At 44.9% G+C, this 16824-nt stretch overlaps 1 protein-coding gene across 1 annotated transcript in view; it reads left to right on the top strand.

Annotated features, from left to right (window-relative positions):
- The window catches only part of LOC138521256 (myosin-6), a 149569-nt gene that overhangs the window by 116713 nt on the left and 16032 nt on the right, over nt 1-16824 (top strand). Inside the window, exons 31-32 of the mRNA XM_069633953.1 lie at nt 1822-1946; nt 6139-6447. Coding sequence (XP_069490054.1) covers nt 1822-1946; nt 6139-6447 — 434 coding nt within the window. The remainder of the gene's footprint in view (nt 1-1821; nt 1947-6138; nt 6448-16824) is intronic.

Here is a 16824-nt window from a genome sequence, read left to right as displayed (position 1 = left end):
CTAGTCAGTCGGGATGAGGTTTTTCTTGTGACTTTCTCGCTTAGATATTGATGTGCAGTCTTGTTGAGACACTTGTGGGTGATAGAGACTAATTTGAAGTTGATCCTATCGTTGATGGACAGCCATTTCAGATTCCTTCTCGTTTCTGAGATATGATTTCTCCTTGGGATATTTAGAGCAGCTCTCAGCCCATTATTCTGAAGAATCTGAAGTTTATTTGTGGTAGACTTATTTGCTCCTGCACATAGTGCGTTGCAGTAATCAGGTTTGGACAGGATTAGTGCCCTGGCGAGAATAATGCAATTATTAGTTGAGAGGTATGGTTTGTATGTGTGTATAAGCTTACAAGTGTAAGATTGATTGATTTATTTATTTATAGAGCGCTTGGAAGCGCCTAGAATCAAGATTTCTGTTTTCTCATCCTTCAGGCAGAGGCTATGGATAGTCATCCATGGCTGGATGATGAGATACATTTTATTGAGTAGGGCAAGGTCTGAATCATAGTTTCCCGATAGGGGGATAAGTATCTGGATGTCATCTGCATAATTAGTGTAGATGACACCCAGATGGTCTAGTTTGTCAAAAAGTGGCTTGGCGAGTACATTATACATGGTCGGAGAGACGCACGGGTCTTGTGGTACTCTGCATGTAATGGGGATTGGGTCTGCAGCATCTGATTGGGAGAAAACTCTCATCAATCTATTACTGAGGAAGGATTTCATCCAGTTTGCAGCATCTTGGGAGAAGTTAGCCGCAGATGATAGGTTTTCAAAGAGGATGTTGTGATCCACCAAGTCAAACGCAGCTGAGAGGTTCAGAAGGAGGAGTAGAGCACATTGCCTGTTGTCTTTTAGTAGCTCTATTTGAATTTTTAGATCAATAAGGGCAGTCTCCGTTCTATGGAGAGGTCTAAAACCCAATTGTCTAAACCCTAAAAGATTGTTAGGAAGGACTGTTCCACCTGCAACACACTGGGCCTCATTACGACCCTGGAGGTAACCATGCTGCTTTTTGTGGCATGGCTACCTCCATTCCGGGTACTGGGCCCGGGTTCCCTGAATGGGGAAATACCGGGCCAATCCGACCTTGGGGGGCCCGGTATTTCCCCATTCAAGGAACCCGGACCCAGTACATCCCCATTCCCATTTGAGGCCCCCTAGGGCTCAATGGGAATGGGGAGGATGCTAACAACGGGTCCGTTAATGACGGGCCCGTTGTTAGCATCCTGGTCTGCTCGCGAGACCCGCTAAGGATGCCTGGTTTTACCAGGCGTCCTAAGCGGGTCCCGCGGGCAGACCTCGTAATGAGCCGGTAGGGGGTTAACGGGCCGGAAGCTCTGCTGGCCCCGTTAACCCCCTAACGCCAGGGTCGTAATGAGGCCCACTATCACTTAACACCATGAGGGGAAGGGGGTGGAGTTAGTTCAAGGTTTGAAGTACTGCATATCTACTTGCACAGCAGCCACAACTGCATGCGGTGAAGGATCTGTGACTTTTCAAGGAGTACAGAAGTCAGCATATCCAGAAGCTAAACACCCGCTAACACCATATGATGCCATAGATTGGACATGTAAAGGCTGCTCAATGGTGATTTAACATACAAATTGTAAAACAACCAAATACAAAATGTCAAGTTTATAGAGGGTAGGTCCACCACCAGCACTGCAGCTCATTGTTCTACAAACCGGGTGCATATGATAGGGCATGTCAAAGGTAGGTGGGTAGCAACCGGTTCTTGGTCACTGTGCATGGTGTGTGGTCTGTGCCACAATCTCAAAAGAATGTTATTATTTAATCACAATCCCATTCACTTTGTCAACAGAGGAGATTTCCGACTTGACGGAACAATTGGGAGGAAATGGAAAGAGTCTGCATGAGCTGGAGAAGCTGAGGAAGCAGCTGGAACAGGAGAAGTCAGAGCTGCAGTCTGCTCTGGAAGAAGCTGAGGTGTGTTCTCCTGTTCTCTATGCTCAATACCTGGCTCCCAAGAGACACCTCCCACAGGGATCTGGGCTTCTACTGATAGGAAGCCTTCCTTCTCTATCTCCTAGCATAAGCGACTGTTAAGATGGACTTGAATAACCAGACCTGAGGGAGGGCTCTGAGAGGCCTCTCTTTGATAGTGAACAGGGAAAAGAGACTTAGATCAGGACCAACTTAATCAAGGTAGGTTGTAGAGCAGTAAGGCTTTGACTTCAGGAATTGTGTGGGGGTGTAATGGTACAATGAGACACACACAGAGCACTCAAATAACTCAATGCATCATTTATTAGGCCTGAAAGCACACTAAGCAATAACAGTAAGAGGTACGCATTACTTCCAACCTACTACCACACACACATATACATTCTCAATGGGTATTCTCAGCAGAGAATACCTCACTTAATTTTTAAGATACTTAAAGATGATTCAATTCGTAAACACAAGCAAACTGTGTGCAGTAAAGCAAGTAAAACGGGTATGTAAACTAGAAACAGTTGAAATTAGAGATACGTATTGAAATAGCAATAGAAACTCTATCACCCTGCCTTATAAAATAAGGCCCCTAACACTTCAAAGGCCCTTCCCTGCTAAGGTGAGTAGGTCTAGGGCCCCTAGGACTCAAAGGTACCAAGAAGAAACTTTAGTAGCGAGTCGTGGGTCTTTAGAAGTGGAGAAAAATGTTTTGGCAAAGCCAACAGGAAAGGACAAATGGTCCAAGGATGTGGAAACAAAGGTAAGTACCAAACATTTGGGGTCCACCCTAATCCCACCAATCTAGGGGAAATCCTGGGGATCCTTAGCCAAAACTCCACTGATCACGACCAGGTAAAGAAGAGAAAGGGTCATGACTTTGCACCCGTTCAACCCAATGGCAGTAGGCATGTGGAAACACTTACCCCTTCCTCTGATTCCACTAGAAGCCATCCATTTGGTTCCTGCATTCTCTGGGCCCACTTAGTACTATTGTTCACTCTGTTGCAGGGGGTGCAGGGGTTGCTGTACAGAGGTTGTTTTTAGGATTGAGTCTGGCTAAGCGGTGGTTCCTAACTCTGTTGAGATGGTTCTTGTTGCTGGACAGTTGGAGGGTGCAGGCATCCCGCGAGATGCAGGCGACCATGAGTCCCATGATGACAGGAGACCCTCCCCAGACCATGATGAAAGTGGGCAGCAGTGAAGATCACCACACCCAGGCGGTGGCAGAAGAATCACAGAGCTAGCACAAACAAACTGCTCCTTGAAGCCCGTCATCATGTTGGGGAGCAGCCTCTGCAGGAGAATTGTTCTTGGGCCATAAGTTGGAGACCTGTAGAGTTTCAAGGTGGGACTTGGAACAGCGAGCGGTGCATAGCAGATGCCATGGACAGAGCTGGTCAGGCAACAGAAAAGCACAGGAACACTTCTGAAAGCTCCAGTGGTCTGGATTAGCATTCCGAGGTGTGGACTGGTTGGCCCCACCGACCCAAGGGTTGAAGCACTGACAAGGGTCTTCAAGAGATCAGTCCAGAGAGGCTGGTCTTCACCAGGACTTGACTGGGGGCAATGCTGGTAGTCTTCAGCGGCCATACATGGGTATTCAGCTGATTGTAACTATTAACAGTAGTCTTGCCTCCAATGACAATCTGAAGACAATGAGTCCTCCTTTTATCCTAGTTTTGAGTCAGGGTCGCCACCATCCCTCCAATGAGAACGATCTGCACTTTTCAAACTGGCAAGGGCTGTCTAATCCTGGACAACCCCTTTCCCCACAAGTGCCCTGCAACAGACTGATCGGAGTGTGGGTTGGGACCAGACAGTTCCAGCCCCCACATCTGGCCAGATCGACACATTGCCTCTTGTCCAGGAAAGCTAAGGCCAGAGGACAAGATGGCCAAAGGACTGGGTGAAAATCGTATGGCTCAGCCATTTTGAATATATGGCAATGAAAAAGGCATTATATGGCAAAATGCAAAACTGTGCGCATGAAAAATAAAAAACACGCTAGAAAAATAATTGCTGCCACCAGCCCATCTTGAACAAATTGTGGTAGTAACAAACATCTTACTAAGAGTAAAAGAAAAAGAGATACAATGTACCGCTGCCAAACTTCACTTTAAGGAGATGTGCACAGCTTTCGGCCAATAAGGAATTTCATTAAAAAAGGAGACCAGGTCCCCCTGCACTGGTAGGCTTAGGGACTGACCAGTGCCCCCAAAAAGATGAGCCAAGCAAGAAACTAAAGCAAACAAGCTTTACTTACCTTCAAAGGTCAGGACTGTAATCAAACAGCAAAACATTGGGGGTTCCATTGATGTCAATGGAGGGAAAGCCGCAAAAAAGAATCTTTCCTAACAGTGACTTATAGATCCTCTTATGCCATTTGCAGTTGAAGCATCTCAGTCTAAACAGGGTTGTGAAGAAAACAAGGGGGAGCTTAGCATTTTGGGATGCTACCTGGTGATCTATCTTTGCTTAAAAGAACCCTCATAAGCCCTTTAATGGGTTGGACATTAGCCTGTGATCCTAGTGCCGGCCCTTCCACAACCTATAATCAGATGATTTGCCGAAGGTTACAACATCTGCAAGTCAATTGGAAGAGATTTCCTCAAGATAATTGCATCACATTTTTAAGAAGAGATATTTCCATTTTTGTGATGCACCATACTAATAGTATTATTTGTAACAATACTGTATTTATAAGGAAAGTAATCCTCATCCTGAAGCAACCATCAAGCTTCCTCTTACCAAACAAATGCCAGTATCGCCAGATAGTGAACGTCGGTTCCATGTGGCAATTGAAACTGTATCCATTACCATAGCAAATCCTTTTTCATTGGAACATCATCACAAAGAACACAGATGTGAGTGCTCCTTGGGCAGTCAAGATCTCTCATTGTGGCAACCTACAAAGGCCAGAGTGATGTCCGGATGTTCCCAAGCTAAAACCTGGAAAACTGTCTCAGGACTACCAATTCTCTGAGAAAATACCAAATGCATAGGTTATCCCCTAGTGCCACAAAACAAGAACCCTCAAGAGACATACACATGAAACAAAGCTGAGCAGAATTGGCAGAGAACAACAGGCACAGACTGCTATGTGCTGGATACAGAAGAGATAGTTCAAGTAAATTAACCTAAATTCCATTTTGCAATACCGCATAATAGGGAAATAGACACAAAATGACAACAGAGAAAAGAGCAGGACATCATGCCAGGCAGTGATTACTCACTTTGCAATGCACGGCGCAAATGTGAAGCGCAAAAGGCGGCGTACACGATTGTACGCCACCTTTTGCACTTTAATTTTGCACCCCACTGTGCAAATGATGAAAATTTGGCAGTGGGGAGCTGCTTATGTTACAGTGTAAACGTAACGGCTGTCTGCCATCAAATTACTCATTTCAGGAACATCAGCCCCAGAGAGTCATCACAGACAAGGACCTTGGTGCTGAGATTAGTAACAAGCAAAACAAGCTTTTCAAAATGCAAAGAGTGATAGAGTAATAGGGAGCAGAGAGGGGAAGAAATGCATGGATTCTAACCTTCAGAGCTGACACCGGGCCTCAGAAACCTAGCACAAGTGTGAAACTAGGCAAAAGCAGTCATTGCAGAACTGGCACAAGCGGTAGGCAATGAGTGCCCAGCATGCACAATAACTCAGAAACCGTTATCTGCAGGTTTAGCACATGAATCCATGATGTACCAGCACAACAGAAACTCTCAGGTGGCAGTTATAAGGGGTTACCTTACTACAGATGTCAGGAGCAGGGACGAATGCCAGCAGAAGAACAGTGCAGATGCTCATAGCAAACAGGTCCTGGAGCAGTGCAGTGATAGGATTCATGATTTATGGTCAGGGCATAGGTAATAATCAACAAAACACATTATTGCAAGCTGTAACATTAAAGCAGCTTACATTGCTTGGCCTCATATGCTCTTAGTTTTCTCGGTGGGAGCTCACAATGGACAGCCCTGGAACATCTGATCAATGTAGTAATCCAAAGATCACTTGTGAAACTATCAGCTCTGATGTACTAACATGTAATAACATGCATTGGTCTGTAACAAGCAATGACTCTTGTTGATTGTACAGTTCCAGTGAGCCTCCAGATAGCACCATCTGAGGACCAAACCTTAGATTCTTGACAAAGGAACCGTCTCTCTCTCTCTCTTTTTTCAGGCATCTCTTGAGCATGAAGAAGGCAAGATCCTGCGAGCCCAACTGGAGTTTAATCAGGTGAAGTCGGACTTTGAGCGGAAGTTGGCTGAGAAGGACGAAGAGATGGATCAGGCCAAGAGAAACCACCTTCGTCTCACTGACTCCCTTCAGGCTTCTCTGGAGGCTGAGACCCGAAGCCGCAACGAGGCCCTCCGCATCAAGAAGAAGATGGAAGGTGACCTGAATGAGATGGAGATCCAGCTCAGTCAAGCAAACCGAGCAGCTGCGGAATCCCTCAAGCACCTTAAAGTGGCCCAGGCCCACCTAAAGGTAGGAGTTGGGAAATACACTGAGGGGGGGGGGGATTGTCTCAAAGTGAACACAGATCACACCACATGCCATATTCTTTAAGTACAAGTTACTATACTTTACTTTGACCCTTGCTATCCCGCAGTCTAAATCTGTCACTGATTTAAGATTTTTCAGAATGCACATATGGGGGAGAGACCAACTGCGCTGGACTTGTAACTCTCTCTTGCTCAAGTTGTAAGGTAACAAGTCTGCACCCGGAGATCCTTGCTTCAAAGATCTCTGTCTCTAAAGCCCAGCATTGTAGCATTTCCCATGAGGTTCTCTTAAAGGGACTGTGTGTCTTAGCATTCTCAAGTGGTGAGCCTCCTCTGTACACAAAGGGCACGATGGGGTTAGCTAGGGCATCCTCCCAATGCCAACCCTGGTTCAGCATCAGACAGCTGGTGATATGACAATGGCATCTGCCCCCCTTGGCAAACCCACCATCCAAATTGAGCATCAGGCAGGGGACTTCATCAGAAGCTCTCCTTGGGCATTGAATTTGTACACACATGCACCGATGGTGTTGAAAGAAATGTTCTCTCGTCTCCAATTGTTCCCTACCCTTACCAGCTTTGATTACCCATCATCGCCTCCCTTGTACAGTGCTTCATTTTCCATTGCTTGATTAGCACTACACAAAGCCAACATTCAAATACAAAATATGGGATCACCATCACTATTCATATATTTAGGCTAATCTCTGAAAGTTGAACGCTTTCTGCAACACTCCATCCCTCTTATTTGGGTGACGGTAACCTTGCCAAACAACAGTGCATTTGCTGTGTTATTTCTTTTGTAAATGCAAAAACCCCAATAAAAGAGTAGTAGAACAAATAATTAATAGAAATACAAATCTAAAATCTAAAACTGGTCTTTTTGAAAAGAATCATACACTGAAGAACTATAACAGGGAGTTGTGATGCTGCCAGCCACTGAGCACCCGTAGCATCTTACCTGATAACCGCCACCTGAATTCCATTTTCCAGTTATCATGGAGGGATCTCGGAAGAATTGAAGATGTTTTTTTCTGACAGAAAAGTTCTTTTACCTAACAAAATCTTTGATGGGGGCATGGCCAACTAGCACACAATGAGGACGTGATTCCTCGGTGCTCAGTGGCCGCCAGCCGAATCCTGCAGAAATCCTGAAAAGTTTGTACCAGTACAACAGAAAAAGACTATTTCCAGTGGCGGAGAACTGGGGTGTCGCCCGGTAGCAGTGTGGGGTGGAATCGGAACACGGAGCCAACGATTTTGCCGGCCAAAACTGACAGCGCCTGTTGCCGAGACCTCAGCAAGATGGCCGCTGGGTGGGGTAGGCGGTAGGAGACGCGAGGCCCATTGGCGGAGGTGACGTGATTCCCTCCTGTTGGAACAACCCATCGATCAGGTGCTGCTGGGGAGATCCGAGACCCCGCTGTCCCCAGACCGGCTACCACCATCTGGCAGGGCTGACCCTGCGATTGAGCGAAGAGGAGAGACCCGTGTGCTGCGGCCTTCCCCCGGTCCACATCAACAGCTGGAGCGACTTCCAGTGCCGTGACAGGGCCCCAGTGAGGAGGGAGGTCCCACCACGCCTGGATCCGAGGCATGGCATTGTCTGCGGGAAGTGGAAGCTCCCATGCACTGTCTGTGCACGTAGCATATGTGCAAGAAATGTAGCAACTAGAGCGGATTGGGATGCCCATACAACACCCAACAGAAACCACACGCACACGAAGACAGCGGGGCGACGGACCCAAACTGCCCCGTGCAACTCTGAAGAGACCAAGGGTGTGCTGCATGTGCGCTGCCTCTTAGGAGTGATCCCGGCTGGCCATACCTGGCGCAAACTCCCGCTCACGAAGTTACAGCATGCACAGGGTGCTGCGGAGTGCTGGTCCTGAAATGCGGACGACCCAGATGCAAGAGGTGAGCCCTCCTGGACAAAGGGGCGATCACCCAGTCCACCGAGGTATGGTGCTATAAGCTTCCACCCCTGTGTGGCCATGTGGCTGTGTTGTGCGCTTGAGGATGCGCGTGGCATAGAGCGCTCCATTGAAGCGGACAGCTCACTTCCCTCAGCTTCAGCTCCCTACTCATATTTGCCCCAAGGCCCGGTGTAGCCACCGCATGCTCCCCCCATTTGAGACCAGACGGTGGGAGCAGGCTTATACTAGTGCCAAAATGTGGAAGAGAGCTGTACCCTGCATGTTACGCAAAAGTGGAAATTTGTGGTAGCAAGGGGAGCCTGGGGCAGAAATAGCCACCACCCTGCTACAGAGCTGATCCCCACGGACTGCCCAGCGAGACCCGAGGAGGAGAAAACAGAGGGGAAAAAGGACAGAATATAGACCCTAAATACTACCACTTGGAGCACAGACACCGGCCAACCATTGTGTGTATTTGGTGCTAAAGCGGCACCCGCGAACACATGCCTGCGGCCTGTGCGTGTGGATTGAGCAGTGTGCTCGTGTGATACAACCGGTGAGGAGAAGAAGACCCAAATATTCAATAATCCACACACAGGCAGCAAATATACGCTGAACATGTAGCTAACCACCAGAGTCATGAGATAACACTGTTGCACAGATATATGGCGTGACCGGGCTACGGTGCTGCCCCCAGTTCACAGGCACGTCACGGCAGCGAGATCACACTGAGTACTGCGTTCCTTTCCATGAACAATCAAATATCAGTGATACATAAGGGATCAGAGCATTAAATCTGAAATGGGCAAAGAAAAGGCCAAGAAAGCTGCCACATAGAGTACAATGGAACAGTTCATGACGTCTGCCCTGCCCCCCCGGCGGAACAAAATAAACCTGGTGGCCCACAGGACTCTGAAGACAGCATATCTCTTAGGGATGTGATGAATGCCATCTCTAGCTCGCATACTTCCAAGGAAGTGAAAATGGACAGCATCAGCACAGAAGTGTCCCTTCTGCGTTGTGACATTCAGAAACTATCATCCCGTACGGGGGAGGCTGAGACGCGAATATCCATGGCTGAGGACGAGATACGGGGTATGGGCCATCAAATGAGCAATGTATTGGAACGCATGAAATCACTGGAGGAGCGCGGTGAAGAGGGAGAGGGACGATCGAGAAGGAACAATATTCGTATCCTTGGCCTGCTTGAATAAACAGAAGGTCCAAGCATGGAACTCTTCCTAGAGCAATGGCTAGCTGATTTATTTGCTCCAAAGACATTGTCAAAATTCTTCTCTGTCGAGCGTGCTCACCGGATACCATCTGGCAACCCGATCCCTGGTGCACAACCACATACAGTGAGCGCCAAGATCTTGAATTATAGAGACCGGGATGCAGTGCTTTAAATGGCCAGAACAAAAGGCTCTATAACATACAACGGCTCCAAAATAGCCTTCTTCTCTGACTTCACCAAATAAGTTCAAAAAGCAAGACAATCGTTTGATCCTCTTAAGAAACGTTTGCAGATGCTGAAGGTGAAGTACGGCCTATTATTCCTGGCATAGCTGAAAATATACCATGGCGGCACATCTATACACTTCACGGATCCAAAAGAGGCATGGGCCTTGGCAGAACGTCACCTGGAAGGATACTTGAATCAATGGAGAAGGCAATTAAATCGAAGGAATAGACCTCGCCCAGACAGACCACCGGATGAGAGGCAACAGCAACAAGTGAGGGTATAACCGCAAAGAGATAATAAATGAGCGCAAACAATAGACAGACAAGCAAATGTGCCTGTCTCATTTGAGTAACTGCTACTCTGCCTCATGGCAGTGTCAAATTAGGGTTGCAATAACCAACATACAAGATGGCTGGCGGCCCAAGAAACGCTGCCTTAACCGCCTCCCCCCAGTTAACGTAGTTAACGTACCTGACAACAGTGCACTGACTCCAGCATAGGTCAGGGATGCCAAGTTGTCAGGAATTAATGCATGTGTGTTGTGTGTTATTAGTTTCTAGGCTTACAATAGGGCGACAGATGCTTCAGTTGGGGTTGGAGTATAGGGAGGGGGGAGTTGGGTATGAGTTATCTGTTTATTGTTTCACACACAGAGGTATTGTGACCACACCAAACACAAGCAAAATAGCAACAGCGCATATGATAGTAACTGAGACACAGTCATTTCCCTTAGGACATAACAACAGTCCACACTGGTACAAATCCAATGGTACCACCAACTGCGTCAATTAACTAACGCTTAAAACTTCTGACATGGAATGTCAACGGACTAGGGTCTAGCATCAAGCGGCACCTGGTGACGCAATTTATAAATAGACAAACACCTGATATAGTGCTCCTGATAGAAACACTCTTTGCTGGAACGATATGCAACCTCTTGAAAAGAACCAACTACCGTACCGCAATGCATGCAGGTTTTTCCATGGGTGCTAGAGGAGTGTTGATCCTAATCCACAAGAGGCTCCCACTAACGATAACTAAGGTGACCCATGACACTGGGGGGAGGTATGTACATATAAACGCCACAATTTGGAACCAAACCCTTGCGATAATGGCAGTATACTCCCCACCAGCACTTATATCTACACTACTGGAAGAGATCACTCCCATCCTCGCCACGAATGTAGCAGACATCTGGGTATTAGGTGTAGACTTCAGTGAGGTCATGGATAATACACTAGACCCCACACAGGGGGAGGAATCCCACATCCAACACTAAACTAGCAACCTTTGCATCCGCGCTAGGGCTGAGGGACGTATGGTGGGACTTATATGTAGATGCTCGCGAATATTCCTTTCACTCAGGCGCGCATGCTTCACTCTCTAAAATAGACTACTTTTTTTTACCATCTCAGAATATTCACAACACATATAGTGCATCCCTACTCCCACAGGGCATATCCAATCACTCCCCACTACTAATATAAATTGAAACAGAGAGGACAACTATTACCTGGGGTTCCCTGACCTGGTGGAAAAAATACACGATACTACCTCCACATATTTTGAGCTGAACACAGGTTCCGTAGACAATCCTGGAACACTGTGGGAAGCTTATAATCCGGTACTGAGAGGGGAGATCCTGGCATTGACAGCAGCACAGAAAAAGGCACACCGGGAAAAGGTGGAAGAAGCTGAACAAGAAGTGGTGCGCAGGGAAGCGCAACATGTAGGCACAAACGAAACAGAGACAAATAGAGCACTGATATGGGCACAGAAGAAATTGCATAATGTACACTAGAGTGCGCCAGGAAGGCACACAAAGCTATGAGAGCCCAATTGTATGAAACAGGGGAGAAATCGGGTAAATTACTAGTCTGGTTGGAAAAAAGAGACGAGGGCCATTAACAAATCATAAATATCAAAACCGCGAACGCCAAAATAGTCTCAGCTGAATGCTTTGCATCCTATTATGTGGAGCTCTACAGCTCCCCAAATGTCCCGATAGACATCACGGCACTAGACGGGATTACTCTCCTCACACTGGACACTGAACAGTCAGACATACTGGAAGGTAATATTGCTGAAGAAGAAATATTGACAGCCATCTCCCAACTCCAAACAGGTAAAACCCCAGGCCCGAACGGATTCCCAGTGGACATTTGAAAAAAGCTAAATAGTGACGGTATTGTACCGCATCTGCTTACTAGGTTCGAACAGTCCAGAACAGCAGAGATCCTTCCTATGGATTTACGTAAAGCCACCATAATAGTAATACCAAAGGAAGGGAAGCCACCAGAAGAATGTAGCTCCTGTAGGCCCATTTCCCTGTTAAATAGTGAAACTAACATACTAGCAAAGGTACTCGCCAGCAGACTCCAAAAGGTAATTTCGTCCCTGATACATCCGGACCTATGTGGGTTTACCCCAAGAAGATCCACAAGGATGAATATCCGTAGGCTGCACTTGGCGCTTGAAAGAGCACCAGCCCCACAGGAATCACTGGCGGTGTTGGCAATTTATTTTGAGAAAGCCTTTGATTCAGTCCACTGGGAAGCATTGTGGGTAATCATGAGAATAATGGGCTTTAGTGAACAATTCCTAAACTGGGTTAAGCTCCTGTACAACGTCCCCATAGCAGCAGTAAGAGTGAACGGCTGGCCCTCTCGTAACATCCAGCTGGGAAAGGGAACCAGACAGGGATGCCCCCTATCAGCCATGCTATTCGCATTAATAATTGAGCCCCTAGCAATAATACTGAGAAACACACCGTTGTGGTCGGGATTCTGATGGGACCCAGCTTGGGAAGACAGGATCTCACTTTATGCTGACGATTTACTGATCTACCTGGGTAACCCGGGGGTCCCCTGCCCTATTATCAAACGGATACTGATACAATATGGCAGATTCAGTGGACTGAAAGTGAACTGGGGTAAATCGATACTGTTCATGATTAAAGGAATAGACTGCATACCCCCTGAGGGCTCCCCATATAGAGTCGAGATGGTACAATTCAGGTATCTGGGCATCCTGATCTCAAACAAATTGGAAGATTAGGTGTCCCATAATCTATACCCAATTATAAAGCGGTTCATGCAAGACGTGAACCACTGAGTGACGCTGCCACTGACCAGCACTCTTCAAGATGTTGGCGCTTCCCCGCTTTCTATATATACTGAAAAATGCCCCTATACACATTCCCGCCGTTGAATTTTGCAAAATAGACAAGACACTGTGGAAGCTTCTATGGGGGGGCAAACACCCAAGGATAGCGCTAAGTACCCTCCAACGTTCTGTATGGGAGGGAGGGATTGAACTCCCTCAATATTCAAACATACTACTGGGTGAGTCAGATGGCGACCATAAATGATATATTGCATGGAGATCCAGAAATACTGCACATACGAGCATAGAAAGCAGCGAGACATGGCATACCCCCGATCGAAAGCTTATATCACATAGTGGGCCGCCCTCCCCCTCGCACGATAACAACCCACATCCTTAGATCTGGGTGGAGACTCACAGACATATAGGCTGGGAAAATAAAATCACCCTGGTACAATCCCTCTGGAATAATACTTTCCTCCCTGAGCTTCACAAAACATTTGATGGCTCTGTGTTTTTGGCCTGACCTACCAACCTTATGGGATGGTTTTCATTGTCCAGGCTTCTTTTTTCTGGATATGTTTATCCTGACAGAATTCTATCACATTTGTGGGTTGTTCTCCATTTTCCTCTAAGACACGATTGCACTATTGCTTTGCTTGTTAAGAGGTGCTTGAAGAGTAGATGTAAAATGGGAAAGTGTGACAATGTTCCACGTGCCTTTTCTGCATTTCCAAACTATCTGTGATGTACATATACATATAAAAACATTTTTAAATACAGTTAAGGTTCATCTAACAACAAGTAATGTCTAGCGAAAATAACAAACGTTAAGGTGCAAACACTTACTGCATACCACTACACTTTCAACCTTGAAGCTCAAAGTATAAAATTTCCCCCATACCACTACAAATCCAACCTTAGCACTTGCTTCAACTATTGTAATCTACCTAATACTTGAAGTGAGTGTTCAGGTTGAATTTGTAGTGGTATGGAGTGAGTGTTTATACAGTTTCAAGGTTGAATGTGTAGTGTTATGCAGTGGGTGTTTGTACCTTAACATTCTTATTCCCCACTCTTTGTAAACGTTGCTCCTTGTTAGAATAATCATAACTCCTTATTCATGATGTTTTTTCTATATCCAAATCCACTCGTTTTTTAGTGGGTAGTTTGGCATACGGTGTATTTAGTTTAAATTTATGCCATATAAGTGTATGAGTGTGCGTGCCATACAGTTTAAATTTTGTACATGTATGAAATTTACATCTCATATTCATTTTATGTACATATGGGAATTGACATAAAAGTCAATCTCGGCTTTGATGTGAGTTTTTATACATATTATAATGCACATGCATGTATTGTACATTTTACACACAAACGTGTTCAGTTCGTGTAGAAGAATTTCATTCATTTAACATATCTTTCAGCCCTTCCATACATAAGCAAGTGTATGGTGTAAATGTGTGTGGCATAAGTGTGTGTAGCATAAATGTGTTTGGCGTGTAAGTGTTTGGCATCTATGTATGGCCTATAAGTATCGTATAGTGTGTGGTGCGAAGTTATATGAAATGCAAATCTCCTATATCTATTAAAACACATTAAAGTGAGGTTTTAATTTGATGTGAGTTTTTATTTACATCTGTAATACATTTCACATACATATAAAACATTTATTAAAAGCCAATCCTGACTTTTAAGTGATACTTGTATCAGTGCTCATGTATGGAATGTACTTCTCCTACTCTTATGAGTATGGTTTGTATAGGAGATAAGTATTGATTCTGAGCATGTGTCGTAATAGTGTGTTTTATAAGAGCATGTGCCATACATTTGTCTGTTGTAAGAGCACATGGAGGGAGAATGTGTCATAAAAGAATGTATCTTAAGTGTGTGTGTGTGACATACGTATATGTGCCATAAGAGTGTGAGTCATAAGAGTGCTTATGGTAAGAGTGTATATCGTAACACTGCATGTCATAACAGTGCGTGCCGTGAGTGCATGTATCTTAAGTGCATGTGTCATAAGATCATGTTTCATAAAGTGTGGGATGTAAGGAATATGAGTATTTGGTGTGTAAGTGTCAGGCATGTGACAATATAGTGCACAATTAGCATAGTTAAAGTTCCTGATAGGCTACAAAACGTTTAATACCTCGGCAATCAAGGGAAGTAGAGGTAGACCAAAAGGAGGACTGCTTTTGGGGATAAAACATCAACTAAATGCCAAATGTACCCTGTTAGAAGTTCACTCCCAGGGCATTCTGGCTATTAGAGTCCGATTACCAAGTAATCTTACTTACGCCCTTATGAATGTCTTTTTAAGACGAGAGCTCAGTGCAATTGATAACTTTTCAAAATAAATGGCATCCCTCTATGATATGAGCTGCCAGGATAATTATGATGAATTAATTCTGATGGGAGACATAAATCTTCAATTGGAACCGCATTCAGGTTTATATGATCTAATAAAAAAGTAAGATCAGATTTGGGGGATCCCAGCCCTGGCATTGTACACTCCTCGTCTGCCTATAGGAACACTGAACTCGGTGCATCACTGATGTTTTCCTTGGGGTTAAGGGTGTGCAATGGAAGATGGGCTCTAGAGTCCCCTGCAGGTCCCACTTTTAGAACACCAAACAAATGCTCATGGATTTATTGCATCTTAGTTGATGTACTCTCATGGAAATATGTAACACTTTTTAAGGTATTAGAATGAACTGAGAGTGATCACAATCCCATTTATTGCAATGTATCCTTTCCAAATAGAGTCAATAGTACAGGTAAAGGGTTAGAGACCATCCTTTAAGACACCATTGGCCCAAACTCAATCCAGAGTGTGATGTTCCAAACGTGTAAGCTAAATTAATACCTTTACTAGAAAACTATGTCTATAACTCTGAGGATGTCCACGAAGAACTGGTTAGCTCAATAAAGGCCATTTGTAACCAAAAACCTCACAAGGCCCAATACAAAGAAAAATTACCATTAACACAACAAATGGTATGGTGTAGAATGCAAACTGACTAAAAAGGTCCCTTGTAAATTAACTCAGTAAGGGAGAGAATAGAGACTCCAACTTTGTTAAATATTTGAGAACGGTTTATGAAGAACTCATCAAATGGAAAAAAGGGGCGCGTGATAGAAAGGCATGGACCGCTTTAAACATGGCTGCAAAATTTGTGAATAAGAAAGAATTCTGGTAACTTGTATATATGAAGACAGCACAGGGGGATAATGAACATTCAAACAATATATCTGACCTCCAGTTGTTGGATTACTATAAAAATGTATATAATGATAGGTTTTCTATTGAATTTTCATGTAACCCACTCAGGCCCGTTGATAGCATTTATGTAAAGACATCACTCTATCAGGTATCTGAGGTTCTTATGGCCCTCCAAGCCCAAAAAATTGGGAAAAGCCCCAAGACCAGATTTTATTCCCATTGACATTTTTAAGAAACAACCTGAAATATGGTCTCAGTTTTTAATACACATTTTTTATTAGCTTCTTTTAGTGGGAAAGGTTCCATGCAGTTGGCATGGGGTGATTTTAGTACTATTTTTAAAAGGAGAGATTGTGATTTCCCTCAAAATTCTTGAGCAATTTTTCTTTTAGACGCATTTGGCAAGGCTTTTAGCAAGCTAATACAACAACGAATGGAGGATTGGTGACAATTAAACAGCCTTCTTTCTCCCATGAAGGCTGGTTTCATAAACGGTAGTTCTACTTTTGACCAATCTCTTAGACTTTTACTAGTACTGTATACAGTTGTATTATTAAAAAGACAACCAATTTATTTGGCAATTATATATCTCCAAACTGCTTTTGATTTGGTACCACAAGATAAGTTATGCCGAGCATAAGAACAGAT

This window comes from Ambystoma mexicanum, chromosome 13 (genome assembly GCF_040938575.1).
Source record: "Ambystoma mexicanum isolate Mex_15411 chromosome 13, UKY_AmexF1_1, whole genome shotgun sequence".
NCBI classification, from domain to species: domain Eukaryota; kingdom Metazoa; phylum Chordata; class Amphibia; order Caudata; family Ambystomatidae; genus Ambystoma; species Ambystoma mexicanum.
Note: the sequence above shows the minus strand (reverse complement) of the source record. Positions and strands in the feature narration are given on the sequence as shown.